General features: G+C 38.9%; 1 protein-coding gene across 6 annotated transcripts in view; it reads right to left on the bottom strand.

Annotated features, from left to right (window-relative positions):
- PDLIM5 (PDZ and LIM domain 5) overlaps positions 1-15,109 on the bottom strand; it is a 132,948-nt gene that overhangs the window by 41,440 nt on the left and 76,399 nt on the right. Inside the window, exons 6-10 of one of the 6 annotated variants that reach the window (XM_037379574.1) lie at positions 12,560-12,577; positions 12,076-12,248; positions 10,471-10,507; positions 1,315-1,488; positions 490-576 (exon numbers count right to left, since the gene is read on the bottom strand). In XM_037379574.1, the coding sequence (XP_037235471.1) occupies positions 490-576; positions 1,315-1,488; positions 10,471-10,507; positions 12,076-12,248; positions 12,560-12,577 (489 nt within the window). Of the gene's footprint in view, positions 1-489; positions 577-1,314; positions 1,489-5,578; positions 9,822-10,470; positions 10,508-12,075; positions 12,249-12,559; positions 12,578-15,109 lie in introns of those variants that run through there. The other 5 variants (XM_037379581.1, XM_037379611.1, XM_037379591.1 and 2 more) reach the window with 5 other exon arrangements.

Raw genomic sequence — 15,109 nt, 5'->3', positions numbered from 1 at the left:
ATCCATCTAAGTCTCCATTGTGCTGACAGAAAGAGCCCTAAAGGTAATTTAACTTCTCCTTTTTTTTCATAATAAATAATAAACATGGAAAAATTTGGAATATTTGCTGATATAACTTCAGCAGGTCTATTTATACCACCTTTACCAAATGCAGCATGCTCTTCACCCCCTTTTCTTTTTCCCTACTTATTATCTGGGTTGGGAAGAATGTGAACAGGCAAAATAAATAAAAAAATAAAATAAAAAGTGAAAGATCAGACTGGCTCTGGAATTATTTCTACAGTGGTGAATTCATAACTCAGGCTCTTGTCTTGAAATTTCAAGGTTATTCACAGGATTGTTGTGTATTTTTTTAAAATCATTGCAGAAATCAACAGAACACTTACACCACTATATTTTTATACCACTTCTCAGATGTAAATGCAGAAATGCTGCCTGAAAATCTTGCTTATACCTAGCAGTCTGCTGTACATACCTTAAAAGATTTACCTTGTATGACTTACAGATGATTTAGACTGACAGCTTGAGATTTTATTGAAAGAATTTGTTTCACAAGTAGGCAGAGAAGCTTCATGCCTGCCCAAAAGCAGCAAGAGAAGGAAAGTCATTACTCAAACACTTATTACACCTCTGACAATGCTAACTGAAGCTTGAGAGGAGTTAATTTAAGGACTTCTAACAGCTCTCTTTAACCATAAAAAAAAAAACCAAACCCACAGCTACGGTTTAATATCCCAGAGTGTTAATTACTGAGGGAAGCACTTACTTTTCCTATTGATGAACACTGTACTCTGGATGTCCCATCACTACACAAGTTAATGCTACTGGACAACTGAAAAGTACCCATTTTGTAGCAAGGGTGAGTAACAATTGAAAGGCAGGTGAATGAAGTGTGGAATATCAAAGCATCATACATTACGTGCACCCTGCTGTGCCTTTCCCCAAAAACCTTCTTCCACACTGACACTATAGATCCAACCCACATCAGCAACTGCTGACTAAGACACCTTCCAACCAAATCTCCTGCCCATGACTGGTTTCTCCACCTCCATCTAAGGGCCACTTTAATTATTTTTCTAACTTCTGTCTAGAAGCTACTCAAATTTCTAATCACTATGCAAACATCCAGAGCAGCATGAGGGTCAGGAGACCCTCTGTAAGCTGCTCCATCTTGATGACATCATCACAAAAAAACCAACCAACCAAACAAAAAAACACCAAAAAAACCCCCCACCAGGTGAAACTGTATGTAAAATTATAGTAAAATTATAGTTTCTGCTTGTGCCTGTTTTAATGCAGCTTGCTCAGATGTACCTGGTGGGAGCAGGAGACAACCCAAGGGCCATTTCCACAGGCAGGGCTGCAGCGGTGGGCAGGGGGAGCTCGGAGGTCTGCGTGGCCACAGCACACTTCACTGGGAGAGGAGGTGCTGTATCAGCTGTCAAAAAGCTTGCTGCATCTGCAGCAGGCAACTCCACCGTTATTTTCCTAGATGATGTTAATTACACAAGTAATTATAACAAGAAAACATACGGAGAAGAAACCTCTCATTTGCTTTAAAATATCTAACTGTAACGGACAAATCTTTCTAGCTGGCGTTCTTGCATCTTTTGTAAGAAGAATGAGTAGCATACGTAAGGATGTTTTTTTTCTTTCCCTAGGAACAACTTACTTATCCCTGAGGAATCAGACCATGCTGAAACTGACTCTTTGGGGCATTTTTACAGCTGAAGCTTGACAGCTTAGAACTAGGCTTGTTTAACACAAACCCAAACTATTTGGATAGTTTAAAGTAGTTACTCAACAAGTTTGGACAAGAGCACAACCAGCATATTAGAAATTCCACCTAGTGTAAGCAGATGACATTTTAGACCCTGTGGCTACTTTGGCTGCTGGTATTTAAAACCTGAACAACTGCAGGGGGGTGAGGTGCACACTTGGGTAAGGCTTCCAAAGGGTTCTCAAACACAAGTTCTCTGAAGTAAAAGAAAGCAGAAGGACAAGCAGCATTCACCACAGGAAAGCAGTATTTTCTCCCATATTCTGCTTCCTCTTGCTTGTCACCAAACCAAGGCAACCATAAAAGATCTGACTATTTTAGTTCAGTCAGTCTGAGACCTCCACTCCTCTCCCAACCCATCGTTCATCTGACCATTAAATGAGCAACTCCTGTCTTTGCAAATTGCCTTTTGCATGACCACCACAACCCAGGGAAGTCACTTAGGAAAACAGATACAGAAACATCAGATCCACCACAAAAGGAGATCTGGCCAAGTTGAGGAGCATACAGCATCACTTACAACAATTCAGGACAAACCAGGGATATGCACGGATTATGCCCTTTCCTGCATCGGCCCTCAAGTTCTCCAGAACTTCATACAGTGTCTTTGCGAAGCTTTATAAATTATAAAAAAGACTTTGAAGAAGGTGAGGGGAAGGGGAATAAATCCCACTGAGTATATGTTCCAAAGGGAGAGCAAGCCGAGTCCAAATATTCATACGTACATACTCATTATATTTCAATTTTTCACTTGCTTTGGCAGTAGCTAGAAAAAGAGCAAGAAATTACTCTCCAAGATTACAATTTCTGCAGAGAATATTCTTGGCTATCCACTAATCGGAAAGTACACAACAAAAAATAGGATTACTACCTACTATTTAATACTAAATCTTTGTATTTATGACTATCAGGAATAATTCCATTAAAAGAAGATAAAAGTAGGTCTGTACAACTGTAAAAAACATGTCTATTAAGAGCAACCCAACGACTTTCTGGCATGGGATCTGCTTTATATATTTCTCACAAAGTGCCAGATTCTGTGGTTTACATGGTCTAAAGTTGCCAGAGTGACTTTTTAAGGTTACTGTTTGCAACTTTCTGGAAAGGCTGCAATTGCTCTTAAATATTTCACTCTTCAACTTATAGGAGAAGATCACATATATGAAATTGAGTAATAATACACTATAAATTACAGTAGTTGGGTATACTGCCATATGACTAGTTTAGGCTTTCAATAAAGAACTAAAACTACGATAAAAAAAGCATTATACTTTACATTATGAAGTCTGCCTTATAAGCAGTGAATCTAACTTTAATCCAGTAATCAAAACCAGATCCTTCATACGTTTCACAGCAAGCTCTTTCTCCTTCTTGGTGGTTCAGTAGTGGGTGGTAAAAATCACACAGAGCTTCAGCCAAGAAAAGATGAAGCCGATTAGGAAAATAAAGACCTATGCCAGTCACTGATGATAAATGTGGGGGTTTAGTGGCAAAAGCAAGTCTGCTGACCTTTGGATGGCCCAGTTCTGCTTTACCTAAAATCTGATATGGCACTCACCAATTGCTCTATATGGATTTCTGATAGCTAACATTGTAAAAAGGGGATCTTGGAGATCAGCTTTGGGCACGTTTCCCACCTGAAAGTGTTATACAAGCCGTGACATTGGCTCAGAAACAAAACGTAAACATCAAACATAGTTGCTACACGGATGACCTCTTGTTTCAGGAGAGAATCAAGACTACAAAGCTTTGTCAAATAATTTACGCTTTCCTTCCCACACTCAGTGCTAATTCTTCCTTCTACAACTCTGCAGAAGCTGCTTAGATTGCTGCCCTTCTTGAGTAGAAAATGCTCATCCATCTCCTTTTTTCACTATTTGTATAAACACTTCAGCTCTCATCCTGAACCACCATGATTATAGCTGTCCTTTCTGATCTCCTGTGGCTCATTTTAAAGCTGTTCTCTTGCTAGGTTAATTTTGCCAAATAATAAACTTAGCGCCATAGGTCTTGAGTGAGAGTAGATTTAAAATTTCCTTTCCCTGGACACAGATCCAGAACTAGAATTTAGAAAGAATTCCTTAGTAGAGTTCACTACTAGTGACAGTAGTGAGAACACAATAACTAGAAACAGGAGAAGAGAGTTGTTACATCAGTATCTGCAAGGCATTTGCAGCTCAGTAGGTACAATCATACAAGAGTTTCAGTGGTAGACATGAAAATCAATTATTGAAGTAGTAATTCTCCCCCTGCCCATTTCATCCCAGGAGTTCCGCTTAGGAGCCACACCCCCCCCCCCCCCCCAAAAAACCCAACAAAAACAAAAAACAAAAAACAAACACACAAACACACACCACCAAAACCCAGACCAAACCAAAACCAAACACAAAATACCACAACACAAAAAAACACAAAACCCAAACCAAACAAGCCACCACTATTGCCATACACCTTTTGCATGTACTTTTCATCTTTGGTGACCCATAACTACCCCTCCATCTCCTTCCCGGGATTTAGAAGAACATGCTGCTGAAACCATCAGAAACAAATCTTTTCTATATTGGCTCAAACCAGATGTTACCATGAAGGTACTGGCTGGCCAAGCAAACCTCTATCGTCACCCACTGCCCCTTCCTGCCTGATCTCACATTAGGGCGTGAAGGTACCCGCTTCTCCCAGACACCAACAAAACCTTCAAATGACACTGCAGCAAACCAGGCTCCACTTTTTCTTGCAAGGTTTCACCTCATCCCTCTCAGCTGATTGACACTACTGCTTTAAAGGGGAAACTGTCTATCACAAATCTTAGTAGTAAGCTTTTAGTTGCAGAAAGCCCACACAGGCATGGCAACAGCATATTCCTGTATGCTTCTCGAAAGGACAAGTGTCTGCCTAGGGGCCTGGCGGGACCAGGCACTGATCATTCAATTCTCCTTTTTAAAGGAACAGCTTTGATTCATGTTTTAACTTTGTGCTTGAGCACGAGTAACAAACACTAGCCATCTGGAATTAAAAAACACTCTCGCACTATGAAATACAAACAGTCACAAAATGTTACTGACCTTCAATAACATGATCACAACTCTCCAAATTACCATCGCTGTCTAGTACTTATAGATGACCTCCCAAACACCACCAATGTGCCAAGATAAGTGCCAGTGAAGCAATCCAAGGCCAATGACAGCAAATTTGCCAGATAATCATTTCGTTTTCTTTGATTGCATCATAGCACAGCACAGTGTTATGAACCAAGTAATCCACTTGTTTAAAAATATTTTATATTCTTAAAGGCACTTTTCTGTGTGTTGAAGAAATCTGAATTCACTTTTGAGTTGAGACCACTAAAAAGTTACTCCATCCAGGTGACAGGGTAGGCACCCATGGACAACATACTGACACACACTAAACAGTCTCTTATTTTAACTGGTATCCACAAGACTGTTCATCAATCTGCTCAGCTTCATTTCATTTCTCTTCTGCCCGCTCCTACCATTTCAGGAAAACCCCTAGTCACGGCAGATTGATAAAGTTTATTTTAAGTGAATGACAGACAACCCTCTCTCCCCCAAGACAGACAAATCTAGGCTAGAATAACATATAGATAGATAGTCCACTGACTTTAAACCCTCTCTGAATGATTTACCTCCCAGGAACTGCTGCAGCAACGTGTTCAGAAAGTCTGGGAGAGGGGACGCTGCCAGGGGAGCACCCTGCTACCAGCAAAGGAGTGGTGGCAGGTTCTGGTCTCGCACCATTTTCACTCCATTCACAGAAATAAAACCAAAATGGAGACACACAGAGAAAGAGATTTTTAATCCACATTGAAACAGTATGCTGAACAGGAGATACTGTTCATGGAAGTGTTAGTAAAGTGGGGCGGGGGGGGGGGTGGAAGTGGCATTTACAGCAAAATACAAATAAGAGGGATAAACAATGCACAAAACACTTAGGAAGAATCACATTTTTAGTGAAGGCTGAGAAGTGTTCTGCTGCTTATAAACACAGAAAGCCAAGTTGCATTTTACATTTACAAATTTGGAACACATATTTAGTAGTGTATTATGTGATGGAAAACTTAACTTTTAGGAAATACTGGAAAAGAAACAGAAGTGCTCATGGGATTCACTCCCTAATTTTTATACACTTTTTGGTGCAACTTTTTTTAGGGTGTTAGATTTGTGGAGGTTAGACAATGTATTTGTCAGATTTTTTTCATATCCTTTCTTTTTTTCAGTTGTGATAGGGGGAAAAAAAAATCTAGAAAATGTTGTCTTAAAACCCTCTACTTGAAGGAAAGCACCCATCAGACATCTCATTGTAATTAAAAAAAGTAAACTATGACATAGATAGCAATCACAGCCACAAGTTTTGAGCAGACTACGTTAGCCACAAGTATAGGCACTACTGCCTATATATATATATATATGTATATAGATAGATATATATATAAGCACTCAGAATTAAGTATCTTAATAAAGTAGAGTGCCTTAAATGTTGAAACTTATTGAACAGACTTGGGAATGACCAGGGAGCAGACCTCATGGGTGGTAAAGGTGTGGATGGAAATTCTGGTGCAGGTGGCATCTCCGAAGTCTGGGGAGCTACAGAGGTGTCCTGGGTTGCTGCTCCGTTAGGTAGATCTGCAGGTATGCTTTACAGATATTTATGGCATGAGGGGGAAAAATAAACACATGATTTATGACAGGTTGCTTTCAGGACTGATCAAGAGTGGTACAAATATTTTCCAGTGGCTACAGATTAGCTAAACTAGAAATCTGGAAAATCCAGACACATCTTCACTCATGACAATGAACTGACTCTACAATTTAAGGCCAAAGCCAAATCTGTACCTGGTTGCTCAAGAGGAGATGATTAAAAGTCAACATCTAAAATACACTTGGAAATAGGGTGCTGCAGAATTAGAACTGATCAGTTACTAAAACACATAAAATTTACATAAAGGCTAGACATTGCTTTTCTAAGCTTTAAGTAACTTTTTTAAGAGTTGTAATTTGTATACTTCAGTGGGGGCTTTCCATTTCTATTTCCTGACGTTCCAGCTGCTGAAAAATCTATCCTATCCATACAAAAATTCTTAGTGAGTTACAGTTTAGGGATGAACAATAAAAAAAAAAAAAAATCTACAGGGCACGTGTCTTGGATAATGCTTGGCTGAAAAACTGTTATTGAGTTATTTATCTGTAGATTACTGATGGAAGATAAGTTTCTATTTCATTGTTTGCCATATTCATCCTTCTAGGTTTTAATCTTCTAAATGTAAGCTTATTCATTTATATCAAAAGCCAGTCAGAACACTTTTTTCAGAAGATCAGACTTAGGCTGGGAATCAGACACAAGCTAGGGTATGTTATCCACGTGCAAACTGAAAAGCTGTTTTGGAAACGGTTACAAAGTCCAAAATGTAGCATCAACAAGTGTGGTACAGTGGGGATAATTGGCGAAGAGATGACATCTTTAAAGCAGTAAATGAAATTCATTTCACACATTCTTAGAACGTTTTTGGCACTGGCGAATTGTTACTATGAATTTATAGCAAACTTTATTATATTTATAATTTTGGTAGCCCTTCTCAAAGTATATGCATATCCTCAATACATAGACTCTATGACTACCTATGTTTAATTTTAATCAAAACAAAATCTATGCTTTGGATTATTTAGAGAGGCTTTTTCTTCCATTTCTTGCTGAAGCAACTCACCCTTCAAAGAGATAAGGGCTGGCAAGATAGATAAACAAAACGGTATGCTAAATAACAATGTGAAGATATTCTCATTACCTAGGAAAATCTCCAAAACACAAAAATACTTGAAGGTTAAACCATTCTGCCCTTACAAAGAAAACTTTACAGAGTCTAATTGATACATTTCATAGTTCTCATTGCATCAATGAACTACAGAGAGTCTAATTGATAACCTTTCATAGTCTTCATTGCACTGATATCCCTCTGAAACCCCCACTCAGCAGAACAATTTTAATACACTACTTCACATTCCTAGTTTAATACACAGTATTCAATCAAATGTGGCGTACGTGCACTCAGTAACACACTTGGGTTTAGTGACACAGTACTCACAAGTTACACGATAGTGGGGGCAGGGAATCAAACTGATGGCACTTCTCATCAAAACAGTCTTTAGTGGAATTACTAAAGTGAGTGTTTTCCCATACTGCCCCTAAGGGGTTAACCCAAAGGTGTGTAAGATGTCATATGCCTTGGTCCATCATTACCAGTGCAAATCTAATTGTACTTAATGCTGTGCATTGTTAGACATCCACATGGGTGACTGTTAGTGTTAGATAACTGGGCTATTACCTGAAGGCTCCATTTTCTGTTTGGCTTTTCCTAAAGATAAAATGACAGATACCATAAGCTACTACTCTACTGTATACCTGTATAAACCATCTGAAAAGGTAACACAAGCTTAAAATGCTTCCGGAGGTCTCCTTTCAGTTTCTGAGGTTGAGCAATAAATAAAGAACAAAACAAAAAACAAAACAAAAAACCAAGACAAGTCTGCAGAAGCATTTGCAGTGGACACCAATCTGTTCACAGGACTAATCCCGTCAGAAAAGCTTGTAGGTCAGCTGCACAAACTACAAGCCAATTGACATGGTTCTCATTAAGCAGTTATGAAAGATTGGGCTTTTATATGCGCTTTACAATTCACCTTTGAGGTTTGAAACTTCTGATTCAATAAGCATTGCAAAAGCCAAGAGCAAGTTTCACTTAGTAGAATTCTTACTCCTGTAGCCCCCCAAAAGATCAACAATTTTATTGATTTCTGCAAATCTTGTGTGGGCTTTGACACATACCCCATTTTTAACATGATCAGGAACGTTACTACTATGATAGTTTTGTACAGCTCAGATTGTTTCTACTACGCAGCAGTGATCCAATTCTTTCTCTTACTATCACCTGACGGTGCAATGAAGTCACAGCTCCGTGCACGAGAAGACTATTCAAAGAGTCAGAGAGACTCAAAAGAAAAACAGACAGAGCTAAGATAAAAGCAAATTTTATTAAAATACTCTTCAAGCTTCAGAAAGCATAAATTAATGATGTGTAGCTACTATAATACATTATTTTACAGGAGAACCATAGGGCCATGAAGCTTTTATAAACACAAGAAAAGAAAGCCTATGAGCTTCACTCTGTAATAAAATAAATACTACTATCTTGTCTTGTTCGTGTTAGAAGATTGTGTTGAAGCTCTTACAGGTACACAGCAACATTCTGCTCGATTTTTTCTAAGTTTTCCATAATATGAACATATTACTAATCTAAGCAGCGGAATATTTATATTGAGCCTGCAATTCAATTCACAACATTGGAAATATTTTTTTTTATTTGCTTAAAGGCAGTCTGTCTTCTTGCTGTACCTTGTAAAACATTTACAACCACTCTAAAATTGACCTGCTGAAAAACCAGTGAAATCCGCGATAATTACCTGGTAAGTACAATTGTTTAAAATAAATGTATACAGTCCCTCTTTGTCTTCTTCCCCCAGCCCCAAAATCAAAGTAATACAATTTCTTATTCTTTTGTTCATAATTTTCTGCTTTCTAACAACCTACAGTAACTCAAACTCAGCAATAGAAATTAATCCTTTAAGGCAAAAAAAGTACTGCAACAGCCATCTCCTCCCCCACGCTGGGAGAATCAACCACCCAAGTTGTTCTGTTCGAAATACTCTTTTTTTGTCAACTAGTGATTAGCACAAAAACATTTTCATCTTGTTTTTTACACATCAGTAGGAAAGTGTTAGAAAAGTATAGAAAAGGCTAGAATTTCTCTTGCAGTAAGGCTAGTGAAATAAGTTTTCTTTTTTCTTTTTGGTTGTTTTTTGTTGTGGGTTTTTTTTTTTTTCCAAAGCAGATGGAAAAGAAAGGAAGTGTTTGTATTTTGCTTTTGCAACTTGGGTAAAATCACTGGACATTAAGAACACGTGCTGAGACTTCATGGTGCCAGTCACGTAATTTTGTATATTTGGGGCTAAAGACGTGGATAGGAACCTTTTCCCTGTGGAAAGAAGCGACAGAAGAAAAATAAGAAAGAAAGAAAGAAAGAAAGAAAAAAAGAAAAACTTTGTCTTAAGCAGTTTCACAAGTGAGCATGCAATCTCCATGCACTATTCCTATCCACACATTGCCTTCCTCTCTGTCAAAAACCTGGATCCAGTGTTAGGCAAAGTCAGTAGAAAAACTCCCACCAAATGCAAGAACCATTGGATTTGGCCACTGGTTGGTCCTCATTTTGAGGTATGCTTATGCCAAAGCCAGGAGACAGCTGACCCTCATTCACAGTCCAGAACAGTAATACTTTCCAGCTATGCCTTGCAATCTGATCCACACTCACAAATCAAAAACGCCTATTTAAATTTAGGAAAAGGAAAACATGTCGACAGGCTGACCTCGTACAGAAAACGAAATCAGTCCAAGTTTATGGAAAATCTCAAACTCCTGCATAAACATTAATACTGGACCACACCAACAAATTTTAAAAGGTTGGTCTACTCAGAAAAATTTTTTTACATGCTGAAGTAGAAGGCAAAAAAAAGAAACAGCATTTTTTCAACACCCACGTGTCACTCAAATGCACCAAACATTATCAGTTAAAAATTCAGACATGCAAAGTACTAAAGTAATAAAAATGTAAAACATCAACTCACTTAGTCTTCTTTGCACCTTCATGTTCTGGTTCTTTCACTGCAAGAAAAGAGAAAATGTTTATTTTCTAAGGTACTGCACCACTGTACATGGAGGTTCTCCCCTGTGCCAATGCATTCACCACAGCAGGACATTACAAGGCTCATTAGGACTCCTGGGTTCTGAACATGCCCCAACAGACACGGGGTATGTCCACAAACCTGAGGAGCTCCTTTGCCAGCAGGACTGCCGAAAGGTGGCTCTGCTGCTCTCTGCCTCTGCCCTTGGCCCGCTCTCCACACTAGCATTGAGGAAGGCAAGTTGAGAAGGGGAAGATGAATGGAAGCTGGGAGGCATTTCTTTTGGATGACCATCCAGCGGGTTTATATCAAGTGATAATCCAAACGTCTGTTTGCAGCCAGGCTGTGACCCGCCAAGGTGCTAGAGGACTGCACGTGGGGTAATGTAAATTCCCAGCCCTGATTTTAAGTTCGACAAATGTAGTGGCAGTCACTTTCTTACAACATTTCTCAACACGATTAAATCATCAGTACTGGATGACGTGTTATTTGATGTTTTGGTCTCACATTCTGCCCTTACGAGGACTAATGAAGGGAATCCAAAGACAGACAATGATCCATTAATACACCAGCACAATGCAGAGCCACAGGTAACTGTCCAAGTCCAGAATATTCATCACACGTGGGCAATAATCCTTGTTTGGGGAGATGTTATCATTGGCAAGTAATTCTACCAGAGAATCAATAGCCGATTTAAACAAATCTGCACCTGGGGAGGGGGTCCCCAATTTCCTCACTGCCTTGTTTATTGCAGCACTAGCTGTGAAAAGCAGAAAAATGAAGTAATCACCTCTACATTGGCTGACTCAGTCTGAACATGACTGAGCCCAAATCACCTGATGGCGCTTCTGGTGGCTTTTACATGACGTTACAGATCTCAGCCAATTAATTTTAATTAACAGTATAATATTAAAGTTTTACCATAAAATTATGACTGGAAATTACCTTCTCCATGTTATCTGTTTCATCTACAGTATATGTAATCACACCATAGCATAAGCAGAGGATGGAAACATGACGTGGGAATAAAATGAGCAACTATGGTTTTATGCTTCTGATTGGTTAAATTATTGCAGATCCCATGCCTTTGAATGACACTCAAAAATTTTCTACATGCCTCACAACGCCTTATTTTAACTGGAACATTGAATTTGAACAGAAACATGGCCATTTTGGTGATACGGGGAGGGGGGGAAGAAACAACGAATACGTGTCTGCCAAAGTCTTTGGGAGGAGAAATGGAAATCTTAAGATTTATCTAGAACGTATTAATATTCGACTCAGTTGGGAATAATGGCCAGTAACGTGTATGTCCAGAGCTATTTAGCAATTGCAGGAAGTTTACAGAAATATTTTCCTACTACAGTCTTCTCCAACTTTTTCCCTTTTAAAGAGCTCACCAAAATTCTGCCTACTGGATTTACTTTCCAAGAAGGAAAAAGCAAGAGAGGATACTGAATCCTTTACTATTACCCCTGCCCCCAGCTTTTAAAAACATCTGTCTGCCTAAGGCCATTACTTTTATTTCATTTACACCAAACTACTCACTATGATCAGTGCCAGTGATTTGGGCAAGGATGCGGAAAGAGCGGGACTGGGTGGTGCCCGTCCGGGGATGCCAGTCTTCGGTGTCTTCAATCAGTCGCTTCTTGCTGGCATCACTGTGGGTGGGTGTGTGGTAAAACTCTGTATAGGTGTCCACAATGTGCTTCCGCGGGGGACTGCATCAAGGAGAGGAGACAGCAGTGAACAAAAAGCTTGAGAGACCACCGGGGCTGGGGTAGCTACAAAGACACGGGCAGAACTGTGACTTTTCCCAGCAATTAAAGGCGGCTTCTGTGTTTGGGTGCAGATGTGCAACAGTGAGCTCTACAGGCACACCTGAACAGAGATTCAGTTCTCTGAACCAAGCACAGCTTTATAATCACCCTAACCCAACTGCAATATTTTAACTTGTTCCCTGCTGGAACATTTCACATTTGAGACAGTAAAAAACAGTATTACAAAGACATTTACATGTTTAAACCTTTACCGTTTAGGTGGGGTTTTCCTTGGAGATGACAGAGTAAGACAGCAAGAGAAAGTTTCCCCAGCATAAACAGGAAAACGAGAAAAAGAAAACAAGAAAAAAGAAGTCAGAAAGTTGAAACAGAAGTGTAGCGTATTATGCCAAGGAATTAGTTTTGTGGGAAAGGGCACTGAAATCCAGTTTAATAGCGATATTGTCATTCTGCTACCAGACCTGCAGCACAGAACTTCCATACTTCAATTAAACTCGCAGTGACTTCCTCACAGGGATGAAAGGGGAATTTGTTTTGGTAAAGCAGGGTAGTTTACTTAGTTCTGACCAGGTGCCCCTCAACAAACCCTCCCCTTCGTTCATAAGGGGCAAAGCACCAGTAGCGTGCAAGGCCACCCAGCACATGCCAAGTCTTTTGCACTTGGCAAAACCTGGATCAGAACCAGCCCAGCCTTAGAAGCCTAGACAGTGATGCTCTGGAGCATAACACGGAGATCTTAATGCTCGATACCCTCCCTGAAAATCAAAAAACTGGGGTGATGGTTTTATCTAGAAATTTCCCCCACAGAAACCTATACGCTGTTATCGATCCCTCCGCTAGCAGACTGCAAGAATACAGGATTTTAAAGTTTTGTTTTTAGTAAGCAATGTAAAGAACAAGTCATGGCACTGATCAGTTTAGGAAAAGAGAACAGAAGATTCATACTATATATATATTACTCCCAAATTCTACGTCTGTTATCCCAAAGCATTAATCTTTAAGACCTTTAAAACATTCATTTATTTTTAAGTAATTTACAGGCAATTAACTGTACAAAACTAGCTCCTAAGACAAAACAATTCTAATAATAATTAAAAAACAAACAAAACAAAAAATACCAAAAAAACCCCCAAACTTTAAAAGTCACTTGTATTTTTGCCACTACTTCCCCACTGTACTTTTAATGTCCAAAGTATTTCTGGTGAAGAAAGGTAGAAAATATGAGTGGTAATGATGTAAATTATTGTCAACAAGTAAGAATTAGGCCCATTCAATGGAATGCATTAGTAAATGCTTAAGATTAAAAGAATATTTAATACTTGAAAGAATTATGTGAAAGGTATCATACAAAACTGCATCAAAAGGCTGAGTTTATTGACACACAGCATTAGTGAAGTACGTATATCACATACCAAAGTTACTGAAGAGGGAGAGGTACAGAAACAAAGGCAGTGGTATTTCCAGGATGGAGTAGAAGTAGTACAGAGAAAAATCAAGTTAAGCATCAAAACAGTTAATAGCAAAAATAAAAACTGACAATTAAAGCAGTAATTAAAGGTGTGAAACTACATGGAAATGTCATTATCAACATGCAGTTTACCACATTCTAGCAACTACCACAGTGAAATAAGTAGTCTTTCACATTTGTTGAAAGTGGTATGATAAACAAAATATCCTGCTGACTTCTCTTGTGGATCCCCCGGTCCCTTTTTTAAGGCTAAAGAGTCTACTAGTAATGACTCGTTGAGGCAACAAGGTGGTGCCAGAGACAAAGGAAAATTCCACGAGACAGGCTCTCCCTTAACCCAGCCTTGCGGCAAGGGGAGAAAAATGCCAATAATATCTCATTCTGTTTATCATCCCTAATAGGTATAAATCACAGTATACAGATGTTACTTGTGGTTTTTTTGTTGTATGAATTCGCTATCCAGCCTTTCATTCCATAGTCCTCAAACCATTTGTGCTTTTATACTGTATTTCACCATTTACTAGTTGTATTACCAACACCAATTAGCCATAGGTGCACCAAGAATTTATCAATACACACAAACACCAAACATATGTTTTATGGAATAAAAAAAAAAGCCGGAAAATGTAACACAGTGACAAGCAAGATCACTTCATGTCCAATGCAGACAAAACCATTTACTACGCTAAGAAGTTACTAAGAAAAGCCGAAGCTGTTTTGCAAAATTTAAATATAAAACTCTGTAAGAGCCATAATTTTGCAAAACAAGAATACATGCTGGTTATTCCAACAGGAAGAACGACCATAATTCAGCTCCAGTGCTGTTGATACTAACTTTATCACTGTTGTTATCTGCAAGGGAAAAAAAAAAAAAAAAAGTATTTGATGTGTTAATATGTTCTTTGCTTCTTGAAATATTAAAGGAGTTTCCAAATCCAAGCTCTGGTAAAGCCATATATCATGTAAGTCAAACTTACAATCATCAAAAGAACCTACAAGGGAAAAATTTAGCCCAGCTGAGCTTAAATTGAGTAAAGTCTGTGGACGTCTTACCTGTTTTAAGCAGCAGGCACATTTTCATGCAAGAGCTGGCAAGAAGGTCTCAATAAAAGTGTAATTGCACACAGCCTACTGACGGCAAATTGCTTTCTTTCTGAGCCAGAACTAAACAAGGGAAACAAAACTTCCTTCCCCATCCTGAAGTAAAGTCAAATAGTTTGTATCCTGAACGTGGTTTGAGGGGAGTCAAGAAGGGAGGAAATTCTGAGTACAACAAGGTACATGTCTGAAGAACTGCATTTACTCAAAAGTGTTACCTATGAACAAGATAGAA

Source organism: Falco rusticolus, chromosome 1 (genome assembly GCF_015220075.1).
Source record: "Falco rusticolus isolate bFalRus1 chromosome 1, bFalRus1.pri, whole genome shotgun sequence".
Taxonomy (NCBI): Eukaryota; Metazoa; Chordata; class Aves; order Falconiformes; family Falconidae; genus Falco; species Falco rusticolus.
The sequence above is the reverse complement of the archived record's forward strand: the minus strand, read 5'-3'. Positions and strand labels throughout refer to the sequence as shown.